The 23,340-nt window shown below is 42.8% G+C and overlaps 1 protein-coding gene across 4 annotated transcripts in view; it reads left to right on the top strand.

Moving 5' to 3' along the window:
- The window catches only part of SULF1 (sulfatase 1), a 175,868-nt gene that overhangs the window by 114,058 nt on the left and 38,470 nt on the right, over positions 1-23,340 (top strand). For all 4 annotated transcript variants that reach the window (XM_059723992.1, XM_019498559.2, XM_059723990.1 and 1 more), the window contains 3 exons: positions 20,412-20,562; positions 22,018-22,193; positions 23,141-23,269. In XM_059723992.1, the coding sequence (XP_059579975.1) occupies positions 20,412-20,562; positions 22,018-22,193; positions 23,141-23,269 (456 nt within the window). The remainder of the gene's footprint in view (positions 1-20,411; positions 20,563-22,017; positions 22,194-23,140; positions 23,270-23,340) is intronic.

Raw genomic sequence — 23,340 nt, 5'->3', positions numbered from 1 at the left:
TATGAGTGCTTTTTTGCTGGACTCACATTGTACTGATATTGTTGTTTTGTAGTTCCTAGTAACACTTCCTTGGTTCTTAAACTAGAAACAGGCTGTTCTCTCTGGGTAAGTGACGTGAATCTCGGTTCTATGGGGGGCAGAGAGGAAGGAGAAGGTGTTCAGCTTCTTACAATGCCCTGAACTGTGTGGACACTGATGGGAATGGAATCCAGAGTTGTTTGTTCATATTCTTCCAGAACATGTTTTTCCTGGGGTCTGGTTATCTGAGTGCATTAATAATAATAGAGCCCTTTAGTAGCTTTTGTGTAAATATATGCACTAGGCTTAACTAGAAAAGGCCTGGTTTCCAAACAACCTGCCAAACTGTACTTTTAATAGCATATTGCTTCTTATTTTTAGTAGATGGTTATACTATTATGAAGCCTCTCTTTACTGTCCTTGATCCCAGGGCCAAGCCCAGTCATAGTGGCCACATCTGCACCTTCTTTAATGCACTGTAGTTATGGCGCATTAAGTTTAGTACTTGGATAGTTTAGTACAGGCAGTCCTCGGACTTACAACACAATTGGTTCTTGAAAACCACGTCTTAAGTTGAAATATTGTAAGTTGGAACCAATTTTCTTATAAGAAACAATGTTAGAATGGGGGATTGGTTCCTGAACCAAGGCCTGATACCCTATTTTCACCAAAATACCCCAGAATTTTGTACTCGATCAATTATAGATGAGTAATATTAATGTATTTATATTGTAAATAACAATCCTATTGATTTGGAAGGACTTCTTTGAGGTGATTTGCTGGACTTTTTGAAAGGCTCTTAGTTGGACTTTTTGAAGGGTTCTTGGATGGAGTCTTCACTGGAGTCTTGGCTGCAGGTTTTTCTGAAGTTTTGTCTGCTTTCTTAAAGAAAGTGTCCAAGGAAGTTTGGACAGATGTTCTCCAGGGAGATGAGCAGCAGAGCGAACTTGTTCGCTGGCGTGGCGTCGCATCGGATCAAGTGTTGTAAAGTCGAAACTGATGTTATAAAGTTGAAACAGGGTGTCAATTTATAAACGTCGTAAGCATGAAAAGTTGTAACTGAAAACGTTGTAAGTCGAAGACTGCCTGGACTACTGCATAGTACTGAAGGCACACAGGCAGTAACATATTAGCAAGGTTTTTGCCCAGCATGCTAATGTGCAGTGTTATTAGGCTATTGTGCAGTTATCGTCTTGTATAGATGCGCACTGTTACCAGCTCATTAAGAGGCTTTGGAGTTGTTAGAATTTGGGGCTCTGGGACAGTACATTATTATCTATATTGTCCTGTCAGGATATTTTCAGAAATGTACAAGATGGATGGAAACCAAAAATTTTCATTTTTCTTCTCAGTAATAACACAGGAGGAATCTCAGCTGTCTCCTGTTCTAAACCCTACCTCTGGAGTGTCCAGGGACTTTTTAATCATAGCATAAACTAAAGATCTTAATTAACTACCTGTGCTCTCATTCATGATCAAGTAAACCAACTTTGCCATTCACGATCTCATGACACCTTTTGGCTACCAAAACTCAATGTTAGCTTTTGAAAATACAGAAGAGGAAATAACCCAATATAGTCAGCCAGGCCTCCATGGAGAAAAATTGCTGTCCACAGACAACATTTTAGGTAACCTGTTCAATAGCTCACTCTTAACTAAGGATATCGTTTGCACTTATATTAGGAAGAGTGAAATAGCAAGAGATATCAATCATCATGTTTCACTGTGTAAATCAGTCAGTTGCTGGGGCCAGAAAGTGCTTTACTGCACATGAGTGACTTAGACAAATTGGAGGATTGAGCCAAAAGAAATCTTATGAGGTTCAACAAGGACAAGTGCAAAGTCCTGCACTTAGGACAGAATAATTCCATGCACAAGTACAGGCTGGGGGCTGACTGGCTGGGCAGCAGCTCTGCAGAAAAGGACTTGGGGGTTGCAGTGGACAGTAAGATGAATATGATTCAACAGAGTGCCCTTGTTCCCAGGAAGGCTAATGGCATACTGGGCTGCATTGGTAGGTGTGTTGCCAGTAGGTCAATGGAAGTGATTGTTTCCCTCTATTCAGCACTTGTTAGGCCACATCTGGAGTATTGTGTTCAGTTTTGGGCCCCCCACTACAGAAAGGATGTGGGCAAATTGGAAGGATTACAGCAGAGGGCATCAAAATGGTAAGGGCATGACTTATGAGGAAAGACTGAGGTAACTGAGCTTATTTAGTCTAGAGAAGAAAAGACTGAGGGAGAATTTAATAGCAGTCTTCAACTACCTGAAGAGGGGAGGAGGGGGTTCCAAAGAGGATGGAGCTAGATTTGTTCTCAGTGGTAGCAGATGACAGAACAAGGTCTCAAGTTGCAGCAAGGGAAGTTTAGGTTAGATATTAGGAAGGATTTTCTCACTAGGAGTGTAGTAAAATGCTGGAATAGGTTACCCAGAGAAGTGGTGGGAAGCTCCATGCTTGAGGACTTTCAAAACCCAGCTAGACAAATCCTTGGCTGGGATGATCTAGTTGGGAATGGTTCTGCTTTGAGCTGGGGGTTAAACTAGATGACCTCCTGAGATCCCTTCCAACCCTCACTTTCTATGATCCTATGATTTTCATTGCCTTATATTCTGAACATTGTCAGTAGTCCTCACCAGGCTGGAATGTTTCACGAGCATGTTAGGTATCTGAAATAATTCCTTCCTGCATGCACAAGTACTGGTATTGTTAGTTCACTTGGAATGTGTGCACTTGAACAGCTAGATGGTTCTTGAGAAGAGTGGTTCTAGCTGGACTTAGAATTGAGTCTGTTTTCTGCCTTCTAAAGCAGGGGCTCTCAGCCCTTTTGGATTCAGGGAACCCCTTCATAACTTCTTAAAAATTTGGCATTGCCTTGGTTGAGAACCAGTGTTGTGCTGCCTCAGTGCTTCTCAACTGAGATGTTGCCGCAGTCAGATGGAACTGCACTGTATGCCTCATGCACAGCACAGCAAGAGTGGGAAGGGCTGTGGCATGAGCACATGCTTTTGTGTGCATCTGATAAATCAAAAGCAGGGAGAACAAACCAGTCCTCAAAGGTTTTTCAGTAGAGACATTAAAAACATGGCTTTATCATGCAAGACCATTAGATATATTTTGTGTGTGTTACCTGAAAAGGTCAGGCTGCAGATTCTAGCTGTGCATGTGAACATTTGGTTCACTTATCATGAAACTGGTTTTCATGCTGTTTGTATGGATGTGGCAAATTCATCATAATCAAAGTAACCTAAATTACTTGTTACAGAAGCTAGAAAACATAGATCAGGTGTGTTTCTTCCTGTCTCTCTTGGTGGTCTTCATTTCTTGGCATCTTTGTTGCAAAGTGTTCCTTCTGTAGCAGCTACAAGATAGAGATTTGGGTGGATTGTTTTGTTCTCTGAATGACTACACAGGTTAAGAGTTCAGACAGCAGACAAAGAACTAAGACGAATTGAAGACAAACTGCCAATTTTGGTGGGTGATACTACTAAAGAGCCAGTTTCTATAGAAAAAACATAAGTAACATGTTCTGACTGAAGCATGTAAGAAGTTAAGTATCTTACCAAAAATATTTGACTTTCCTTGTGAAAGCAGTGAAAAAGCAGTAAAATCCCTCCTGCCACGGTTTATGTAACTTGAATGTTTAACCCTTCAGTTTTGTTCCTTGGTGGTCAAGCATCACTTGGGTCACTTTTGTCTGACCTGGGGTGACAGCCACCTGACCTTGGTTTCTGTTTTAAAAAAATGTTGATGCTGTATCATGTTACTGTAACGTTTACCTCCAACAAAGAAAGGAAACCAGGTCAAAAGCTGTTTGCTGACTTCACAAACTGCGATGGAAGGTTATGCCTACAGACTATGAATTAAGAGAGTCTGTTAACCACATGCAAGCAGAGATTCTGTTTAATAAGACAGTAGCTTAAGAGGCCCTTAAATTATGTGGTGGTAAAGAGTCTATCATTTGTTTAAATATTACCTGTTCAAAATACATACACACATATATATAATGTTTGATTAGAAATGTGTTCCTAGTTAATTTGTATGAGCCCCAGTATGGTTGTTATCCTGCAAGTTCCATTCCTCAGTATTTAAAATTTGGCTTTGTTGTTGTCCCCCCATTTTTTGATTGAAGAGAGAAAGTCAAAAGCATACAGCAGGAAGGCTCACATCTGAATCACATGTGGCAAAGACGCCTAAAGAAAAAAGATAGATTTACACATAATCATAATTTCTTAGTCCCCATCCTTCCACACCCTCAATGCAAACAAATGCTTGTATATTGAATGAAGATTGTCAAAAAAATATGCAAGAGTGATATGTTTGTGGCAAATCCCTATTTAAAACATTGTGTCAAGTTCATCAGTGTAAAATTACAGTGAAAGATAAACTGAACAATTATCAATACCAGTTGATATATATGTTGTGTAGATATGCAGGACACTGTATCTCTGCTTTCAGATTTTTTCTGTTCCCCGTTTGTAGAATTATTCCCATAGTGTTCACTGTTTACAATCTGTTACCATGTTGGAGTGATAGTTTTTTTCAAAAATAAATCATCCCAATATATCTATTCAGTTTTACCCAAAAATTTTCTCCAGGGAAGCAGTTGGAACTGGGAAAGGTGTAGTATGTTCATGTGAGATGGGCTTCTTTGACAGGGGGTTGTCAGCACTTGGGACATAGAGTGACTAGACCAGGTCAGCCAAACCATGGCACTGCAGCCTCGATGTGTGGTACACAGCAGATTGGGGAGGGGGAAGGCAAGTGGAGTGGCACTCAAGGAGGGCACAGAGCTTACCTTGTGGCATGCCTACCAAACTTGGTCTCCACTAGATTAGACTTTAGGAAATGCTGTAGCTAAATAAAAATTACATGAAAGATGTCTCTCTCAGGTAACTGTTAAAGCAGAATTCTATTCCGTGATCCAAAGAAACAGAAAGGCTTTGCTCAGAGGATACTTCTTTGGCTTTGATGTTAACCTAACCTCTCAGTTACATGGAAAGTTAAATTCCTTTTACTGTTCAGTGTTAAATAGTCTTAGGTGAACTGTGAATAAGGCTGGAGATCTTCATAAGACTTCTGAAAGAAAATTCTAGGAAGTAAACCAACTTTACAAGCAGAGACCTGTAGGAGGTAGCTTGACTGGAGGATGTCAGACATGAACAACTGAAATGCTTCTTCATGTGCTGAGCTGAGCTTCTTCAGTGTAATGCGCTCCAGCCCTGGGTGTGCCTGTGAGAGACACTTCTGGGGTGTTTCCATACCTTTGGGGTACTCTTCTGCCCCAAGCCACTGTCTGCTGATTGACCACTAGGAACCAACTGAGGTGCGCCAGAGGCCAGTTCCTGTGGTGCCTCAGTCAGGCCTGTCTCATTCAGGCCTTGTTGGCTGTTAGCAGAGAGGATTTTACAAGCTAGAAGGATCACAGAAAGGACCCTTGTCTCTTCATATGTGCAGAAAAGATAGATCTCCCTTTCTGTAAAATAGGCAAACCCGTGAGGTCAAATGTCCTGGAATCACAGTTAACAATACGTGGGTAAAAAGATTTTAAGGATTTATTATTAAAAACCAAACAAACAAAAAAATAAGAACCAGCATAAGGTCTCTGATCTGTGAGAACCACTCCATTTCCTCAGCTTGCTCTACTCAGCCTCTCTGGCTGAGGGACCACAGCCCTCCCTGCACCTGGGAGGACTGAAAACAAAACCATATTCTCAAGGCAGGCTTAAGTACGGTTGCTTATCTGGTTATTCACATATGGCACCTCATGGATTCCTGGGGGACCAAAACTCTGCCTGTCACTTCCTGCCATGGGTGACTGGTGCTGCCTTGGTCAAGGGGGGCTGTGCCCCCCCAGTGGCCAACCTTGCTGACTGGGGAGGGGACCCAATTCCAGCTTCTGAAAGTGGCTGCGGCCACTTCTGGGAGCACCATGGTGCTCCCAATTCCCGGCTGGTGCTTGCAGGGGGGACACCGGCACCCCCGCCTGCCCCCCCTGCCCGTCACCTAAACAGTGAGCATGGCTGGTCGCACTCATGGGGTGCACATGCACCCCTGTGTATACCCTATACATCACCAGTGCTTCCCGCCCCCCTCAAAGATGCATGTTCCTTAGAGCTGAAATCTGTCTTGGTCTAATTAAGACAAGGAGCATACATGCATCCTTTCAGACATGGAGATTTGCTAATCAACTATAATGTCTCCTATCCACCAATAATTTGGCTATCCAGGGGTTACTTTTACAATGTAAATTCAAGGCAGACAGTGAACAACTCAGGTCAGATGCTTATTCTAAGCCATTACTGCTCTTCAAAGCATGGCTAGATAAGGGCCACTTAAGTTAATCACTGCCTCACTAAAACAGTGACTATAATATAAAGATATAGCTGATGTCTCAGCATAATTCTATTGTCTCATGAGACAGATGCCTACTACATTTATATCAAATATCACAATTTATGCAGACATAAGAACAATACGGCTGAATATAGTTTAAGGTTACCTATATGTAGAGATTACACATGCCATATTAGTAAAACAAATTCAAGAAAGCATGCAAGTCACCCCCACCCCCCATCCAGTTCATGACACTCAGATTGGCAAAGAAGTACTGCAAGATGTTAAGGTTATCTGGCAACAGTCCTCTTGCCAGATAAAAGATCTCAGCACAGCCAGAAGTGGTTTTAGGGGAAAAGATCAGTAACAATCCAAGAGTAGCATTCAAGAAATGAGATCTGGTTTAAAATGTGCAAGTGGATGGGCTGATGGTATTAGTGGCTGATGGTGACTCAATATAAATTTACTACAACTACTAATAGTGCACGGTTTTCCATACGGTTCCTCAAGCATACCTCAGATGCTGACCTTGAGGTACAGTTTATTAATTTGTTTTGCATATTGGGTACTTGGCACCTCAAATGAAACTCTCTCAATCTGCCAATTTTGGTGGTCTTTCTTGTCATGGGGGCACCTATACATTCAGAACTAAAGCTGGATCACACATTCACTTCATAGAGGGCACAAATCACATAAATATGTTCACATAACATGTCTTCTATCATGACTTCTCTGAGGCCCAGGAACAGATCCAGGGAATGAAGTAGCACCCCCCCCCCACACACACACACTTTAACATAACACAGTTAGCTCTCTGGTAGACACAGGTCACTGCCTACTGCCAGTCCAGGCAGTAGGAAATGAGCTCTGACATGAGGGTAGAGATGGAGCTAAGGCATGGCTGATGCAGGGAGCTGGTGGAGGCATCTGGGGCTTTAAGGAATTCATGTCTTCCAACTCCGGCCTGAGCACCATGCAGCACCTGGTGAAGCAGCTCAAGCTGCAGCAGGGATCAAGGTGGAGGATGTTGGGGCCCGGAAGGATTTGCAGCCACTCCTATGGTGCTGTTCACATCTGTAGCATCCCCTTTTCAAAGTCCTAGATTCTGAGGCCTGTTTAAACTAGTGACTGGGAGGTGAATGTTCTGAGCCATCCAGTTCTGTAGCAACATAATATTAGAACAGGAGCAGAAGTAGGAATGTTCATGTAGAAATGTAATAATGTAATAAATGTAATATATACATTCAGCCTTCCTGCAGCCGAAACAAAAGGGTTTTTTTCTGAAGTAAAAAGGCAGCTATGTTCAACGGTCATAAATTTCCTATGCTGTATCTTGAATTTGGGTTATGTTATGCTTTGGCTGCCAAACTTTCATGCCATATATCCTCAGCAAAGTAGACTTTCCTGTTTTTAAAAGAGGAAGCAGAAGGTGACAGAAATAGACAGATTAGGGAAAGTCAGGTTTAGCTGAATACTAAGTCTGGAATCAAGAATGTGTTTCAGACTTTTTTTTTTATTTAGTCAGAATCTGGCCTTCAATTCCTTAAGGATTATCTATTAAAAGCTATACCTGGAACTGTAGAACTGTGCTTGGGAAACATTTAATTTGACGAGTTTAGCTCTCTCACACTTCTTTCCTATAATTATTGCTTTAAAAAATCGTTGTTTTAAAATTCTGTATTTTGCAGTTGGTAAGGACTATCCCAAGTCATAAAAGTTTTGTTTCTTTTCATTGATTGGATAAATATCAAATCCAGAAACAGCTTGCAAGGAAGCTGGGCAGATGTTTCTCAGGTAGATACCGCCCAGAAATAGTTATTTGCACAAAAAAATCACAACACTTTAATTAAATAATTGTGTAAACACAGTTTTGCTTTTATTGGATCTGCACAGAAAGGTGTATAAAGGTTTCAAATACAAGCATGTATGCATTTTATAAAATGAACAAACATTTGCACATGCGTTTTTAATATTAATCTATATTTTATAGTAATATAGAGGTTTAGAGCAAAGTTTTAGAAAGAAGAGGCTCACTTACCAGTACAGTATTAGATATACAATAGTTAGGAGCACTCTAGGTAATGATTAGGAGCACTGACACATGCATTAATCACTTTATATTTTACATATAGCTGGAATGATTTAAACAAGTAAATTCCCATTTGTTCACACAAGCCTGTAATTGTGTGCACAAATAAAAGCATTCAGGGGTCCTTTTGATGTCTGTATTTTAGTTCCTATGAAAGGAGGTTCAGTTAGTGATAGATGAAGTGTGTTTAGGAAGCAAAGCCCAGGAGACAGTCCCAGATGTTCTACAAATCTCTGTAGTCTCCACCACTTCTAATTCCACTTATTGTGGCTCCATAGTGCAGAGCTGTGGTTAGGCTAAATAGCTTGCTACCAGGCAGAGGTTGGGCAGAGGGTTTCATAAACAGCTACCTCCCACAGAAAGCATATTGTCCACGTTCATGCACATCTGTGCCAGGGGAACTGCATTCACTTGGTGCTAAAAAGTAGAGCTAATTTGCTGACATGGACACAGTGCCATGTGAACACTGAGATGTTGGTTTCAGGTCAGAAAATAGCCAGTAGAGCTACCTCTCAACCCAGATGCAGGTTAAATACATTCCGACACCACTAGAATACTGTATTTGCTTGAATCCAAGACAAGATTTTTTTCCCTATTTAGGATAGGGGGGAAAAGCCCCTCATCTTAGATTCCAAGTACAAGGTGGAGAGGGTAGGCAAGCAGCAGCTGTTGTGGCTCCAGCCCCGAGCGTGGGTCAGAGCCAGAGTCAGAGCCACAGCAGAAACATATTCCCCCCCTTCCACCTGTTCCTGCAATACTTGCCCCCTCCCCTCCACCTTACTGTCAGGCACAACTCTGACTCCATTCCTTCCTATGTGAGGGCTCTGTCCCCTGCCTAGCCAATCAGCAGTGATGACAGCTCCAGGTCCTGGGATACTGTTATAAGGCTGGGCACAGGCTGCACTTCCATGTGGTCTGTGACCAAGGTGGGAATGGAGCTGGTACCGCATCTGACAGTAAAAAGAGAGGGACGGGACAGAGGCTGTGTTGAGCTAGTGATGAAGAGAACAGAGGCTATACAGAGTGACAGAGGCAGAGTCTGTGGGGAGCAGATAGGGGGGAGAAGCATAGGCTATGGGGGTACAGGCAGCAGGAGATGCAGGCATCATGGGGGAGGGCAGGCTAAAGGCAGAAGAAATTAGGGGGCAGAGGGCAAAGAGGTCATTTATCTCCCCTACAACTACCTGCCTCTCTGCCACTGCTTTTCCTGCTGTAGCAGCAAGGAAGATGAATTTAAGACCAATAATTAGATTGTATACCAGGAAAATTATAACCAATGTATACATTTTTCATATATAAAATGTAATTATTATGGGATCATTTTAAATTCAAAGTCATCTTGGATTCGGGTACATATGGTACATACTGTGTACTCTCAGCAGAGGTATGGAGCTGTAACCTAGTGCTGATCTAGGACCACTTTTTCAACTTCAGGAGAAACATCCAGGTATGAGTCCTTGGGGATACCAGAACACAGCCTCACAATTTGGAACCATCCCACTTTGCTACAATTTGTGATTTAATATAATTTTTGTCTTTTGCTTGATAGCATGGGTTGGCAACCTTTAGGAGTGTTTGGCACTAGGCCCAAATACAGGCTGCCATTGCTAGCACTTTCAAACCTTCATTCTGCACCCCTCCACTGTCCCCACCTCATTGCCAACCTGTGACCAAACTGCTGCCAAATTGTAGTGGGAGCAAGGGCTAGGGCCCTCTGGTGGCTGAGGTATTAACTGCTGGTCCCACTCTCCATTCCCATCACCCCTGGATTCTGAATTGTGTGAAGGGGTCTCTACAATATCTTGTCACAAGGTTTAAGTCGAGTCCCATTGGGTGTCTTCACAGGACTCTGCCTTCCCTACACCCTGCCCACACCTCTCCCAAAGAGTGTACCATTACAGTTGTTGACAGCTCCTCCTTCAAGGTGCTCCTTGGTCCCTCTTCTTCTTCTTGGAGCTGCTCTAATTAAAGCACCACCCCCTCCACTCCCAGAGCACATGTAAAAGTGCCCCGGCAGCACAGGTAATTTAAAGCAAGTAGCTTACTGTTGAGTAGAACTAGTGAAAGTTTGGATTGCCACTCTGAAAATTCAGAAAGAAAATTTCTTCCATTTTGGAATGAAAAGAAGAAATTTTGAAATTGGAAACAAAAGTCTGATTCAATTTCAAGTTTTCTTTTAAAAATATACAAACGAAATTGAGCCTGGGAACCTAAACTGCAATCTGCTGCCTAACCTAATCTGAACTGTCTGTCACTCGTAAACAGAGTACAGAAACCCCAGGTACCTTGGGGCTTAGAAGGCATGGTTCTCCAGCAACCCATCAGGCAAGTTGGCAAGAAATCAGATAAATTTCAAATGGGAACCTACTAGTGATTCACTGGATGTTTGTCAAAACAGATACATGCCCATGAAAGGGTTTAGGTGTGATGGATCAGCATTTTCCAATGAAAAACTGTATCACTGGAAAACTCCTGATCAGTTCCATTGCTGAGTGATGAGCAATGATCAGTTCCAATCCTGAATGATGCCAAGGAGAGCCAGCTGCTGAAGTAGTCTGAAGTCTCTCATTCCTAGGGCCACTGTCAGCAGCCTCCTGCTTATAACAGATAGTCTTTGAAAGCAGCACTCAGATTCCTGGTGCAGCTAAAACTTTTCATAAGCATTTTCCACATGTATTTTAAGTTTCTGGGTGAGAAAGGCAGTAGCTATGAAATTAAGTGAATATCCTTCTAGGCAATCCAGGGAGGAATATGAACATTGATTTTCTGTAAAGTATGAAATACTGGTGGATGGCATGGAAACATTAATCAGGGATTTTAAAAGAAGAAGAAACATTTATAACAAAGAGGCAAGAGGTACTCAGAGTGCCAGCCAAATACTAGTTCTTTTTGTTCTGAGTGGAAATATGCCAGAGCTGTTACCTGCTGTGCCAGAATATTCCAATCTGGTCGGAATATTTCTAATTTCTTAGCCATTGCTTGATTAATCAATTGTGATCATGTTTCTTTCATTTTGATGCCCACTGTTTATTATAGTCTATTGTTTTGAGGCAGTTTAATTCTTCTATGTAATTTTCAATCTAATAATCATGAGATCTCCCTTTCATGCTGTCTATCATTCTATGATGTTCCATTTTTTTTGGTAAGCTTCTGAGGAAAATTGAGAAGCATCTACAATGCCTAAACTCCTCTTTTTAAAATGTTTATTCCTTTCAGTATTAGAAATGTGAGACTGGAAGGTTATCCTGTTTATATCCTAGAGACTGCACTGAATTGGTAGGTTGGTGAGCAATGGAAAATGGTGAAGTGTGTTACTTGTTTTAGGGCTGCCAGAGTCTTTGGCACCAGGTCTACTTATAAGTCAGTAAGTTTTGTTTACGTGCCTCTTGATCTTGGCTGGGATACACTAGAGTACAGTTGTCAAAGTTATGGCCCATGTGCTGGATCTGGCCCATGGAGTCTAATAAAAGATATCAGATTCACCCAAGGAACCTTGTCTTGCATGGCAAGGTGCTTTAATAGGACAAACTGTGGTAGCTAATCAGGTTGGGGCCAGTGCCAGCATGTGCTGTGTGGCCCAGTGTGGTGGAGCACCTTTGGGGTGCTCGCCACGTGGAAGGAGCTGCAGCAGGCTGGGACAGAGCCAGAGGAGAAGGCAGCCAAGCAAAGCCCCCGTATGTCATTCTAAGGGGGAAGGTGTGTGGCGAAGCACCTTTGGGGGTGCTCACCACTTGAAGGCTTTCATAGGCTCTGAGGGGAAACAACAGCAGCAGGGGAAACCTCCCCCAGGAACAATTTTAAGGGGGTGTGTGGCAGGGCACTGTTGATGCCTGCTACTTTAAGACCGGAGCCAAGCAGCCAGCAGGTGCTTGATTGTGTTACCCTGTGGAGTCAGGCCAACTCTCAGGATCTCAATATTGCACTGTTAGACAGGAAGGCGTAACACAATTGCACATATAAAAACACACAAATCAGTTAGGTGCATATACACGCACACTACCAGCTCAGGCACATACACATTCAAACCAGCCTAGGCGCATGCATACCTATTACCAATTCAAGCACATACAGTATGCACCCCAAAAATTAGACACAGATCACTAATTTGTATATCATGTACACAATGCCATACACACACACACATACACACACACACACACACTCTCTCACACTAGCAACTCAGGTACACACACATTCAAAATAATTAGTCTAGGTTCATGCACACCTATCACCAGTTTAAGCCTATACACGCTACACACACCAAATTTAGACAGAATCAGTTACCAGTTACCAACACCTACACATCCAAGACACATACGTGGATTACTAATTCATATACCACACACACACACAATGATACAATGATATCTATATATATATGTATGTGTGTGTGTGTATGTATGTATTCAATAATTTACACACATACCACCCACCTACACATAAACACAAGTGAGTTCCTAAGTTGGGTATTGTGATATGTATGTATACATGTATGTATGTGCTTGGTGTACTTGGGATACCTGGGGAAAGATTAAGGTAAGAAAGTAGAAGTGTAGGGAGTTAAAGTTACCAGGATCAGGATTAGAACCAGTAGACTACAGGGGCCTGGGTTGAAGAACTGAGGCTGGAGGTAACTTTAGGTTAATTGATCTTAATTGATTAAAAGACAATGCCCAAAGCCTGCTGAACAGGGAAGCATGCCGGCACAGAGTCTGGGACTGAAGCCAGAGCTACGGGGAAGCTCAAAAGGTAGATAGGGAGAGGGGAAAATGGGACTAAGGGAAAGTGTGGGTGTTAAAGAGGTGCTCTGGGTGTAGGGAGCCAGAAGATGGCTCCAGAGCAGTTAGAGAAGTTGCAGGGAGCGGCAGTAGGTGCTGGGAGCTGGAGAAAATTGCAGGACAGCTAATAGGAGCTGGGAAGCTGCAGTGGGGGGGAGATTACAGAAGATTCAGGGGAAGCCTGAAAACAGAGAGATGGACAACAGAAAATCACAGGAAAAGCAGCAGGCAGCAGGGACAGCAGGAAAGCAAGGAGAGGCTGAGAGGTGGCAGAAAAGGGGAGATGGAATTGGGAGGAGATCGGGAAACTAGCAGAGAGGGTGGGAACTGGAGCTGAGAGAGAGAGAGAGAGAGAGAATGAGGCTGGAATTTAAGATAGGGAAGGGACTGGGATTCAGTAAAACATGACCCAACTCAGTGTTGCAAATGACAATGGTTTTATTGAACAGGGGAGATGGTGACACAATGCCAAATTGGTTCCCTTGCACCCACACCCACCCACCCACCCACACACACACACACACACACACACAATGGCAGCAGGGGTTAAAGAGGCTTGGTGCAGGGGCTGAAGTCCGCTGAAGTCCAGGAGGAGAGAGAGAGAGACAGAGAGAGAGTCTCCAAATTGTAGGAGGAGGTGTGCAGGTAATATCTACCTATCCAGGCTGGAAAGGGGTCTTTGTCCAGTAGGTGTTGTCCAGAGGGGGGTCACTGGCAGGGCCTCTGAGTGGATAGGTGGTGGGGATGGTGCTGGTCCAGATGGAAATGGCGTTCCCACTGGGTCTGTCTTCACTGCCCCTTTTTATAGGGACAGACCTTGTGTGACCCTAGTGACAGGAGGCATGCCCAGGCAAGAGTTACGCCTTGGCGTACTAAGCATGTGTGCTCCATGCAGGTATGTGCAGTTTCAGGTGTCTGTAATGGTGAGAGTTGCTGGTTTTGCAGGGTCCTTTGTCTTTCAAATGCTGGTCTTGTCTCTGTTCCTGGGTGAAATCCGTGGTTCCTGGATGAATCAATGTGAGGTGATGGCTCAGTCATTACAGGCCATTCAGTAGAGGCCTGCTACCATTGTATTACAATCATTCCCAATCACGCTTATTCATCAGGGAACCAATTTACATGGGAAGGATACGTGATTCATACAGTTGCAACATGGGATGCCCAAACAGAGGACAGAAAATGGAGGCTTGACATATAAAATGGAAACTTGACATGACTTTAGTTCACTTACAAACACAGGCTTAAACCATACAATATCCATATGAAACAATAAAAATCAGTACGAAAATGATAATAATACAATATACAACAGTAAAAATCAATACAAACCTAATAATAATACAATATAAAATGGTGGATATCCAAAACCAAAAACTTGCTACCAAAATAAAAATATGAGCTAAGTCTGAGCTCACTTATACTTATCTATAGGGAATAGAGAAGGAGAGAAAATGTCAGAAATGGTAGGGGAAAGGGGAGGGAATGCATTTTAAAATAAATTTAAAAAAAAAAAGAAAAACTGGGGGTTTTGCTATAATTGTGGCAGCCACTTTAGATCTCTGGCCACCTAAATAAACAAGGCAGTTCACTGCAGGCAGCCCAGGCAGCAACATCATCTGGATGTAAGGCTTCATGTATCATCCTGGAGGTAAGGGCAGGAGCTGCAGGGGATGGTTTGGAGGCTCCTGGTCCTGGGTATGACTTAAAACTGCACCCTGCCATGAGTGGGTGGCCTGGTTAGGCTCTCAGTGGCACAGAAGCCCCCAGGAAATGCCAAGCCAGTTGTAGCCCTGGTGAAAGGTGGGTAGAGGCACCTTAACCCTAGCCCTCACCTTCAGGTGGGTTTACATAGTGGGGTCAGGCACAGCTGTGGCCACCTGAGCCCTGTGGGGTGTAGGACCCCAAGGAAAAGGTAGTTGGGGCCAGGCACGGCTATGGCCACCTGAGCCCACTGGGGAGGGAAGCTCCATGGCCCCAAGTGAGGGGGGCAGAGTTGAGCCCCAAGTAAGGGGGGCAGAGTTGAGCAGCCCCAAGTGAGGGGGCAGCCCCAGGGAGCAGGTATGTCTCCAGATGCCTGAGGCTGTAGTTTGGGCCAGAGGCTGAGTAAGGGGGCTCAGTCCGAGAGAGAGGGGCGAGTCCTGACCCCGGTAAGTCCTCCACTGCTGGGAGGCTGAGTGTGGGTCAAAAAGAAGAGCTAGAATAGAGCACAATGTCCTGCTGCTCCAGGGGGAGTGAGACCCCAGAACACCAGTCGTGGTGCGAGTCAAGAATGCCCCAGTGAGGGGTGGCCCCAGAAAGGGGGCAGAGATGAGGAGCCCCAGTGGAGGGGGAGAAAAACCAGAGGGTTAAGAGTCCAGAGGGTGTGATTGTATAGAGTTGCCCCGGAAGGGGCCAGAGCAAGCTTAGACCCAGTCATGTAATTGGCTGGCCACTACCCTGGTGAGGGTTGTGGGAGAGTCCCAAAAGACGGTACGTCTGCCACCCAAGGTATGACCTAGATAAAGGCTATGGCCTAAGGGGCCCACTCCAAGTGTTGCCCTGTGGGGTCAGGCCAACTCTCAGGATCTCAATATTGCGCTCTTAGACAGGAGGGTGTGACACAATTGCACATATACAAACACACAAATCAATTAGGTGCATACACACACACACTACCAGCTCAGGCACATACACATCCAAACCAGCCTAGGCACACGCATACCTATCACCAATTCAACCCCAAAAGTTAGACACAGATCACTAATTTGTATATCATGCACACAATGACATATATACATATACGCGCACACACACATTCACCAGTTCACACACATACAACCCACCTACACATACACACAGGTAAGTTCCTAACTTGGATGGTACGGTGTGTATGTGTGAGCTTGGGGTACCTGGGATACTTGGGTGAAGGTTCAGGTGAGAGAGAGAGTTAAAGTGTAGGGAGTGAAAGTTGCCAGAACCAGAATTAGAACCAGTGGACTATAGAGAAGCTGACTGAGGAACTGAGGCTTGGGTTTACTTAAGGTAGACTGGGGCTGGAAGCTGAGGCAGACAGCTGAGATATTGCGGGGGGGGGGGGGGGGGGACAGATAAGTGGTGGCAAGGAGGAGACAGCCAGGAAAGAAACTGAGGCAGAAATCTGGTTGCTCAGGGGAAAAGGAAAAGGCAGTGGGGATAAGACAGTGGCAAAGAAACAGGGGGTTTGGAGGCCAAGAGGAGCTCAGGACAGGTGTTGGAGGTGGCAGAGAGCCAGAAGCAGGAGAGGGAGAAATGAGACAGAAGTTAGAGGGGCAAGGAGCAGAGATTAGAGCAGGGCCAAACCATAGTAAAGCAAAACCCAACTTAGGGGTCCAAATAACAGGTTTATTAAACAAACAACACACTACACAGCCCCATGAAGTTATTGGTATACACACACACACACACACACACACACAGTGGCAGCAGGAGAAAGAGACTCAGTGGAAGGGCTGGAGTCCAGGTAGGGAAGAGAAGCAGAGTCCAAGTCCTTGGTTGAAGAGGGGGTGGAGGGTGATAGCTACCTCTCCAGGCTAGAAAGAGGGGTCCTTGTCCAGTAGGTGTTGTCCAGAGTGGGGTCGCCAGCAGGGCCTCTGGGTGGATAGGTGGTGTGGATGGTGCTGGTCCAGATGGAAATGGCGTCCCACTGGGTCTGTCTTCACTGCCCCTTTTTATAGGGGCAGACCTTGTGTGACCCTAGTGACAGGAGGCATGCCCAAGCAAGGGTCACCCCCTGGTGTACTGACCATGTGTGCTCCATGCTGGGATGTGCAGTTTCGGATATCTGTAATGGTGGGGTACAATGGTAGAGTTGCTGGTTCTGCAGGGTCTTTTGTGTTTCAAATTCTGGGTTCTTGTCTCTGTTCCTGGGTGAGGTCCATGGTTCCTGTATGAATCAATGAGAGGTTACGGCCTGGTCATTACAGGCCATTCAGTAGAGGCCTGCTACCATTGTATTTCAGTCATTCCCAATCATGCTCATTCATCAGGAAACCAATTTACATTGGAGGGGTACATGGATCATACAGTTGCAACACAGGGGATTCCCGGGCAGAGGACACAAGATGGAGGCTTGACATACAAAATGGAAACTTGACATGACTTATGCTAACTTACATATATAGGCCTAAAACAGTAATCACACAATATAAAAGCAGGTCAAACATAATAATTACCACTTATAAAACAGTGGGTATCAATATCAAAATAGCAGGGAGCTTATTTGCAAAGAGGGGACAGAAAAACAAAACTTACTACCTAAAATAAAATGTTAAAGCTTATCCTACATCTTAGCTTACTTATACTTATCTATAGGGAATAGAGAGGGAGAGAAAAAGTCAGAAATGGTTGGGGAAGAGGAGGAAATGCATTTTAAAAGAAAAAAAGAAAAACTGGGGGTTTTGCTACACAAGAGGGAGCAAGGCAGAATAAGTTGTTGATGCATGAAAGAGACCCTGTAAGGGAGGGTGGAGTGTGGGAGGCCTTAGTGAGAGGAGGCCTGATGTCGAGGCCTAAGCTTGATCCAGCTGTAGGCCGGGAGCACTGTGTCATCTGGATGCCATCTGTGAGGCTTGGGCTGTGGTGTAGGGGAGGAACAGAGCCGCAGATAGCGCCCCCTGGCATCAGGGCAAGAATAGGTAGCCTCCTGCCTTAATTAATATCTTAATTAATTAACAACAAGGCATGGCAGAAAAGTCAGGTGGGTGGCATGCCCAAAGGCAAGTGGGTAAACTAGCATTGTGGCTAGTCGGGGAGCCCCACTTTGTCACACCCAGGTTGGAGTGGGGCCAGAGCCAGAGTTGGAGCTGTAACTCAGAGCATAGATTGTGGTGTTGGGTGAGTGGAGAGAGGAAGCCAGTGTAGGCTGAGTGTCAGGCACCACAAGGTGCAGGCATTGCAAGGGGAAGGGTAAAGGACCAGGAAACACAGGTACTCCTGGGGGAGGTACTGGGGAGACAAAGGCACAGGGGGACAGGCAGTAGGTGGGGGCAAGTGGTAGGGGAGAACAAGCAGCAGGGGCAAGGGGTAAGGGTAAGGTTGCTTGACTTCCCCTTCATCTACCCCCTGTTACTACTTTTCCTGTCAATGGGGGAGGGGGGGGGGAAGCAAATGTAAGTAGATGCTCCATTAATTAAGCACTATATATGGAAAACAATAACAAATTTATAACTTTTCCATGTATAAAATATAATTATTGGAGGATCATCTTAAATTCAAAGTCGTTTTGGATTCAGGTAAACACAGTATATATTTCTGCAGTGCCTTAGTACAGTCTTATTGTTAAAGAATTTAGTCAAATTGTCATTCCCTTTCTAAACTGTCAGAATTAATAGAAGGAGGAGTGCTTCAGTGATGTGAATTATCAGGTAAATATTTGAAATGGTGCCAAAATAGCTGTTTTCTACATACTGGAAAGCAATGCTGGCTATGGGGAGAGACAAGAAAAGCTGAACACCTAACCTGTTTCCAGATATTTTGTAAGTGCTTCCTAAGTGTAATGTATGTTCAAAAAATGCCAGTTTGTAAACATTTAACATGCATATAATGTTGATTGCAATGTCTATGTAGACTAATAAGAAGTAGGCATGTGGATTCATTATGAGTAAGAGAAATAACATGAATCCAATTTCACATCATGCAAAAGCAACATTTTTTTCACTTAAATTTGGATTGATTTTTTTTTCTAAAATAATGAGATACATTTGGATGAGATGATATTTCTAACATAACAATTAGATGTTATTATATTTGATTGTGTATCATTAGAAATAATAATTAGAAAACATTAAAAAAAAAAAAGAAAAACGCACAAAACGTAAATGTCATAAAATACATGAAAGCCTCAGTCCTGGTAAATGGCTACACTTGTGGTGGCAGCAGAAGAAAGAAATGTCTGGGTCAGGATCAAGGTATAATATGCTAATTCTAATATATAAATATTATTTTGTTTCCCTTTTTAATTTTTGAAAGAGATGCATTTGTGGCATATAAAGCAGGATTACTGGGACTAGTGAGCAGTGCTGGCACTATTCATATTTGTGTGTTTAATTTTCACCATCCCATTCTTTAAATGCAGTAGATATGAGATGAAGTATTTGTGTTTCTTACATGATGTGCTTTTAAAATTCATGACCTCTGGTTAGAAAATCACCTACCACACAGGCTCTTGACATTTGTGGGAACTCTTGAAAACAAAAAACAAGCAAAGCCTTTGATTTTGTAGAATGGGATTTGACCAAGATCAATTTAATGATGCCAACAGAAATTATGTAGATTCCATTCTAGGTCTTAGTAGAAATACTAGTAGTGGTATTAATATTTTGGTGCTTCTGTGGCTCTCCTCATTCTTGATATAGGTGGAAATGGTGCTTTGCATGTAAAAACAAAGATAATATCTCTTCAGGATACAGCCAATAAATAAATATTTATTTTCAGTATAGTTAGTATTTGCAAACATTTCTACCAAGTCAGTTAGATTCAAAGCTTCTACTGTGTGTCTATTGCAGGGGTGTCTGCTTCCTGAACATGGTTTTATTTGACTGTGATGGTAAAAAGGGGAAATAAATCAGCACTTTGATTCTCTGAGGGACAGTAAAAACTGAAACCTAGTAACACAGTGCCTGCTTTTCTGACATTAGCAGGGAAAGCTAAAATTTCATTGTCCTATTGGAAAGATTTTCTTTGTGAGTTAAATTTATATAATTGTTAATTTAGTGACAATTTCTCCTTGTTATGCGGCACTACCACAACTTACTATGAATGGGAGAATAGTTTTCTTTGATCTCTGTTGACCTTCTTTTCCATTTGGCTTGTATGATGTGAAGGTGTCTAATAACACATAACTTTGGTGTGTCTTCAGCATTTTAAAGATTAATTTATAATGACAGATTTTTCAAGGTTTATTTTTAAAAACAGGGATTCCCAAACCATGGCATTGGTACTACTGGTGGTAAGTGAACTTGATATGAAGTGAAATGATGGAACCACAGTTGTGAATAATTAGTATGTGAAATGATACATTTTGGGAACTGATGCCCTCAAGTATTAATGCTCACTGCTGTCAGATAGTCAACTTGGTCTAGGCATATCACTAATCAATTCCTTTGTTTCTATAATTTCTATAAATGTTGTGTAAATTCTTCAAATACCCACCTTTCCTTCCCCCCACGCTCCCCAGAACGCCAAGCTATAACTATGCACCAAACATGGATAAGCACTGGATTATGCAGTACACTGGCCCCATGCTGCCTATCCATATGGAATTTACAAATGTCTTACAGCGCAAAAGGCTTCAGACTTTGATGTCAGTTGATGACTCCATGGAAAGGGTAAGTTGATCACATTTATTACATAGTAATATAGTTTCAGTACAGAATCAGATTCTTCTTTCACTTCCATTGGTCTTATGAAAATGAATTTTATTGTCTTCACTGAAGTTACTCTTGATTTTACCCCATGCAAGTGAAAAGAGAAACATGGTTAGATCCCCTGTAGTGATAGAAACCCAATCTACTTATTCAAGTATATGCTTTGACAAATTATCTTACTCTGGCAGTCCTACATAGCTGTTTTGATGACCACTTTAATTGGTAGGAGATTAGCATGATTTTAAAAGGCAAGAATTAACTGTGTGTCCAATAAACTTAAAGAATCAGGTTCAGTAGGTGATCCAGGAGAAGGAATGTATAAAGGAATAGTTAATCTGGTAGAAAACCATGGTACATATGTATGTACATATACACATGGAGAGTTTTCTACGTTGCATGTACACCACCCTGTTCTCTTTGCAGTTCATCCTTTAACAAATTCTGGGCATCTCAAATAACCAGAAGCACTGACAAAAGCTCACGTGTCAGTCTGTTAATATTTATAGGCACCTGTTTAGCTGTCCACTGTATTACTGATACATCAATAATAACCTGAAATGTTAGGAGGAGTGTGCAAGACCTTTTATTACAAAACCACTTTCTATCTCCTACAGATCCAAGGATTATTCCATTGATACTAAACGAGAAACTCCCTTAACTTTCAGTAGTGTTAAAATGTATATATAGTCTCTTCCCAAGCCATTAACTAGAGGACAAGATACTTGCAAACTCAAAACACAATTGATCGAGTCTGGAAACCATCTACTGTACAGTTGTAGTACAGTTATTCACTAACCAGTTTATGGTTGTGAGCATGCGTATTTGCAGACATGCAAAAAAAATGACACTTCAAACTCAGCGAATTTCTGCCCAGAAGAGGCAGTGCCTTAGTTGGACCTGTCTTACCCAACATCTGTATAGACTGGGCACTTTAGTGGGGCTTTTTTGGCACTTTTATCTAATAGCTGACTGAATCAGCTTTGGATGAAAGCACCAAACAGCCCAGCTATCTATACAGATCTATACAGACACTGCAGAGTCAAGTCAAACTAACGTGCTGCTGCTTCGGGTAAAGAGTGGGGGGTCGGGGGGGGGGGTTGGTTTTTTAACATCTGCAAGCAGCCATATTGATTTCTAGGCAATGATAGCACAAGCCAAATAGCACCTAAGATTACCATATTAAACTTTTTTAAATCCCCCGGTTGCAATTTCCTATATATTAAAATATGGATCTAGTTGGCAGGGAACAAAATGTGCCAAATTCATTCCTGGCCTTATTACTGGTTTCAGTAGTTTCACCAATGACACCCAGTGAGGCCAAATCAGACTTATGTGAGAAAAATAATGGTTATATATAAATATGAAAATTATGTCTTGTTATATTTGATTTAGAGTTCGTTCTATGCTGTATTTCAGTTATACCATATGCTTGTGGAGACGGGTGAACTGGAGAATACCTACATTATTTACACCGCTGACCATGGTTACCATATTGGGCAGTTTGGACTGGTCAAGGGGAAGTCAATGCCATATGACTTTGATATTCGAGTTCCTTTCTTTATTCGTGGTCCAAGTGTAGAGCCGGGATCAGTGTACGTTCTCCTATGTCTACAATGCAGCTGTCAAACTTAATGTGAAATCTTTTTTAGCACATTTGCTTGTCATTCTAAGCATGCAGGGGGTGGGGAGCTTCATGAAGGATACCCAGTTTTTGCCGGGTGCTCCTTCAGAAGAATAAAAGATTTTTTTCTTTTTCATACATTATAAATGGGTTGAAACATACAATAGAAAATAATATCATTTATGGTTTTATGTTGAGGCATTGAGCTTTGTTTTTAAAAGTGGGGAGGTTAATAGCCTTCAGCCTGGAAAAGTGAAGGCTCAGAGCTGACTTGGTGGCAGCCTATAAGAATGTAAGGAGTATGCATCAGGAACTGGGAGAACATCTGTTCACCAGGGCACCCCAAGGGAAGATGATGTCTAACAGTCACAAACTCCTGGAAGACCTTTTTAGGCTGGACATTAGGAAAAACTTCTTTACCGCCCAAGTCCCCAGAACCTGGAATAGACTCCCACCAGAAGTGGTACAAGCACCCACTCTGGACACATTTAAGAAACACTTGGATGCTCATCTTGCTGGGATCATTTGGCACCAGCTGACTTCTTGCCCCTTGGGCAGGGCGCTGGACCCAATGATCTCAGAAGGTCCCTTCCAGCCCTAATGTTTATACTCTGGTTCAGTAGAATGGATAGAGTCAACCTTTATTGTGAGGGGTTTAGGAAGAATAAGGGGGCCAAATTCACTTTTTATTTAATTGTGTTTAGTTCTGATGCTCTTTCTTTGTGACTGTATCAAATATTGGTCTGCTATTCTCAAAGTCACTGTCCTCCTGAAGCAGTCTTTAAACTTAACGCTTCTATAGAGCTTTACATCTTCAAAGTACCCATAAACATTAATTGTCATTCTAACTCCAAGAGAATGTGAAAGATTATGGAATGTACATATAATACAACTATGACCTTTTCTATTAATTTGCAGAGTGCCTCAGATAGTGCTGAATATTGATCTTGCTCCAACTGTTCTGGATATTGCAGGACTTGACACACCTCCAGATATGGATGGCAAGTCTGTCCTAAAACTTCTAGACTTAGAAAAGCCAGGAAACAGGTGGGTCATTGCCATTTCTTAAAGCCAGGGCTGGAGCCAACACCTAAGTAAATCAACTGAATGGAAAAGAA

The sequence above is a fragment of the Alligator mississippiensis genome, chromosome 3 (assembly GCF_030867095.1).
Source record: "Alligator mississippiensis isolate rAllMis1 chromosome 3, rAllMis1, whole genome shotgun sequence".
Lineage (NCBI taxonomy): Eukaryota > Metazoa > Chordata > Crocodylia > Alligatoridae > Alligator > Alligator mississippiensis.
Note: the sequence above shows the minus strand (reverse complement) of the source record. Positions and strands in the feature narration are given on the sequence as shown.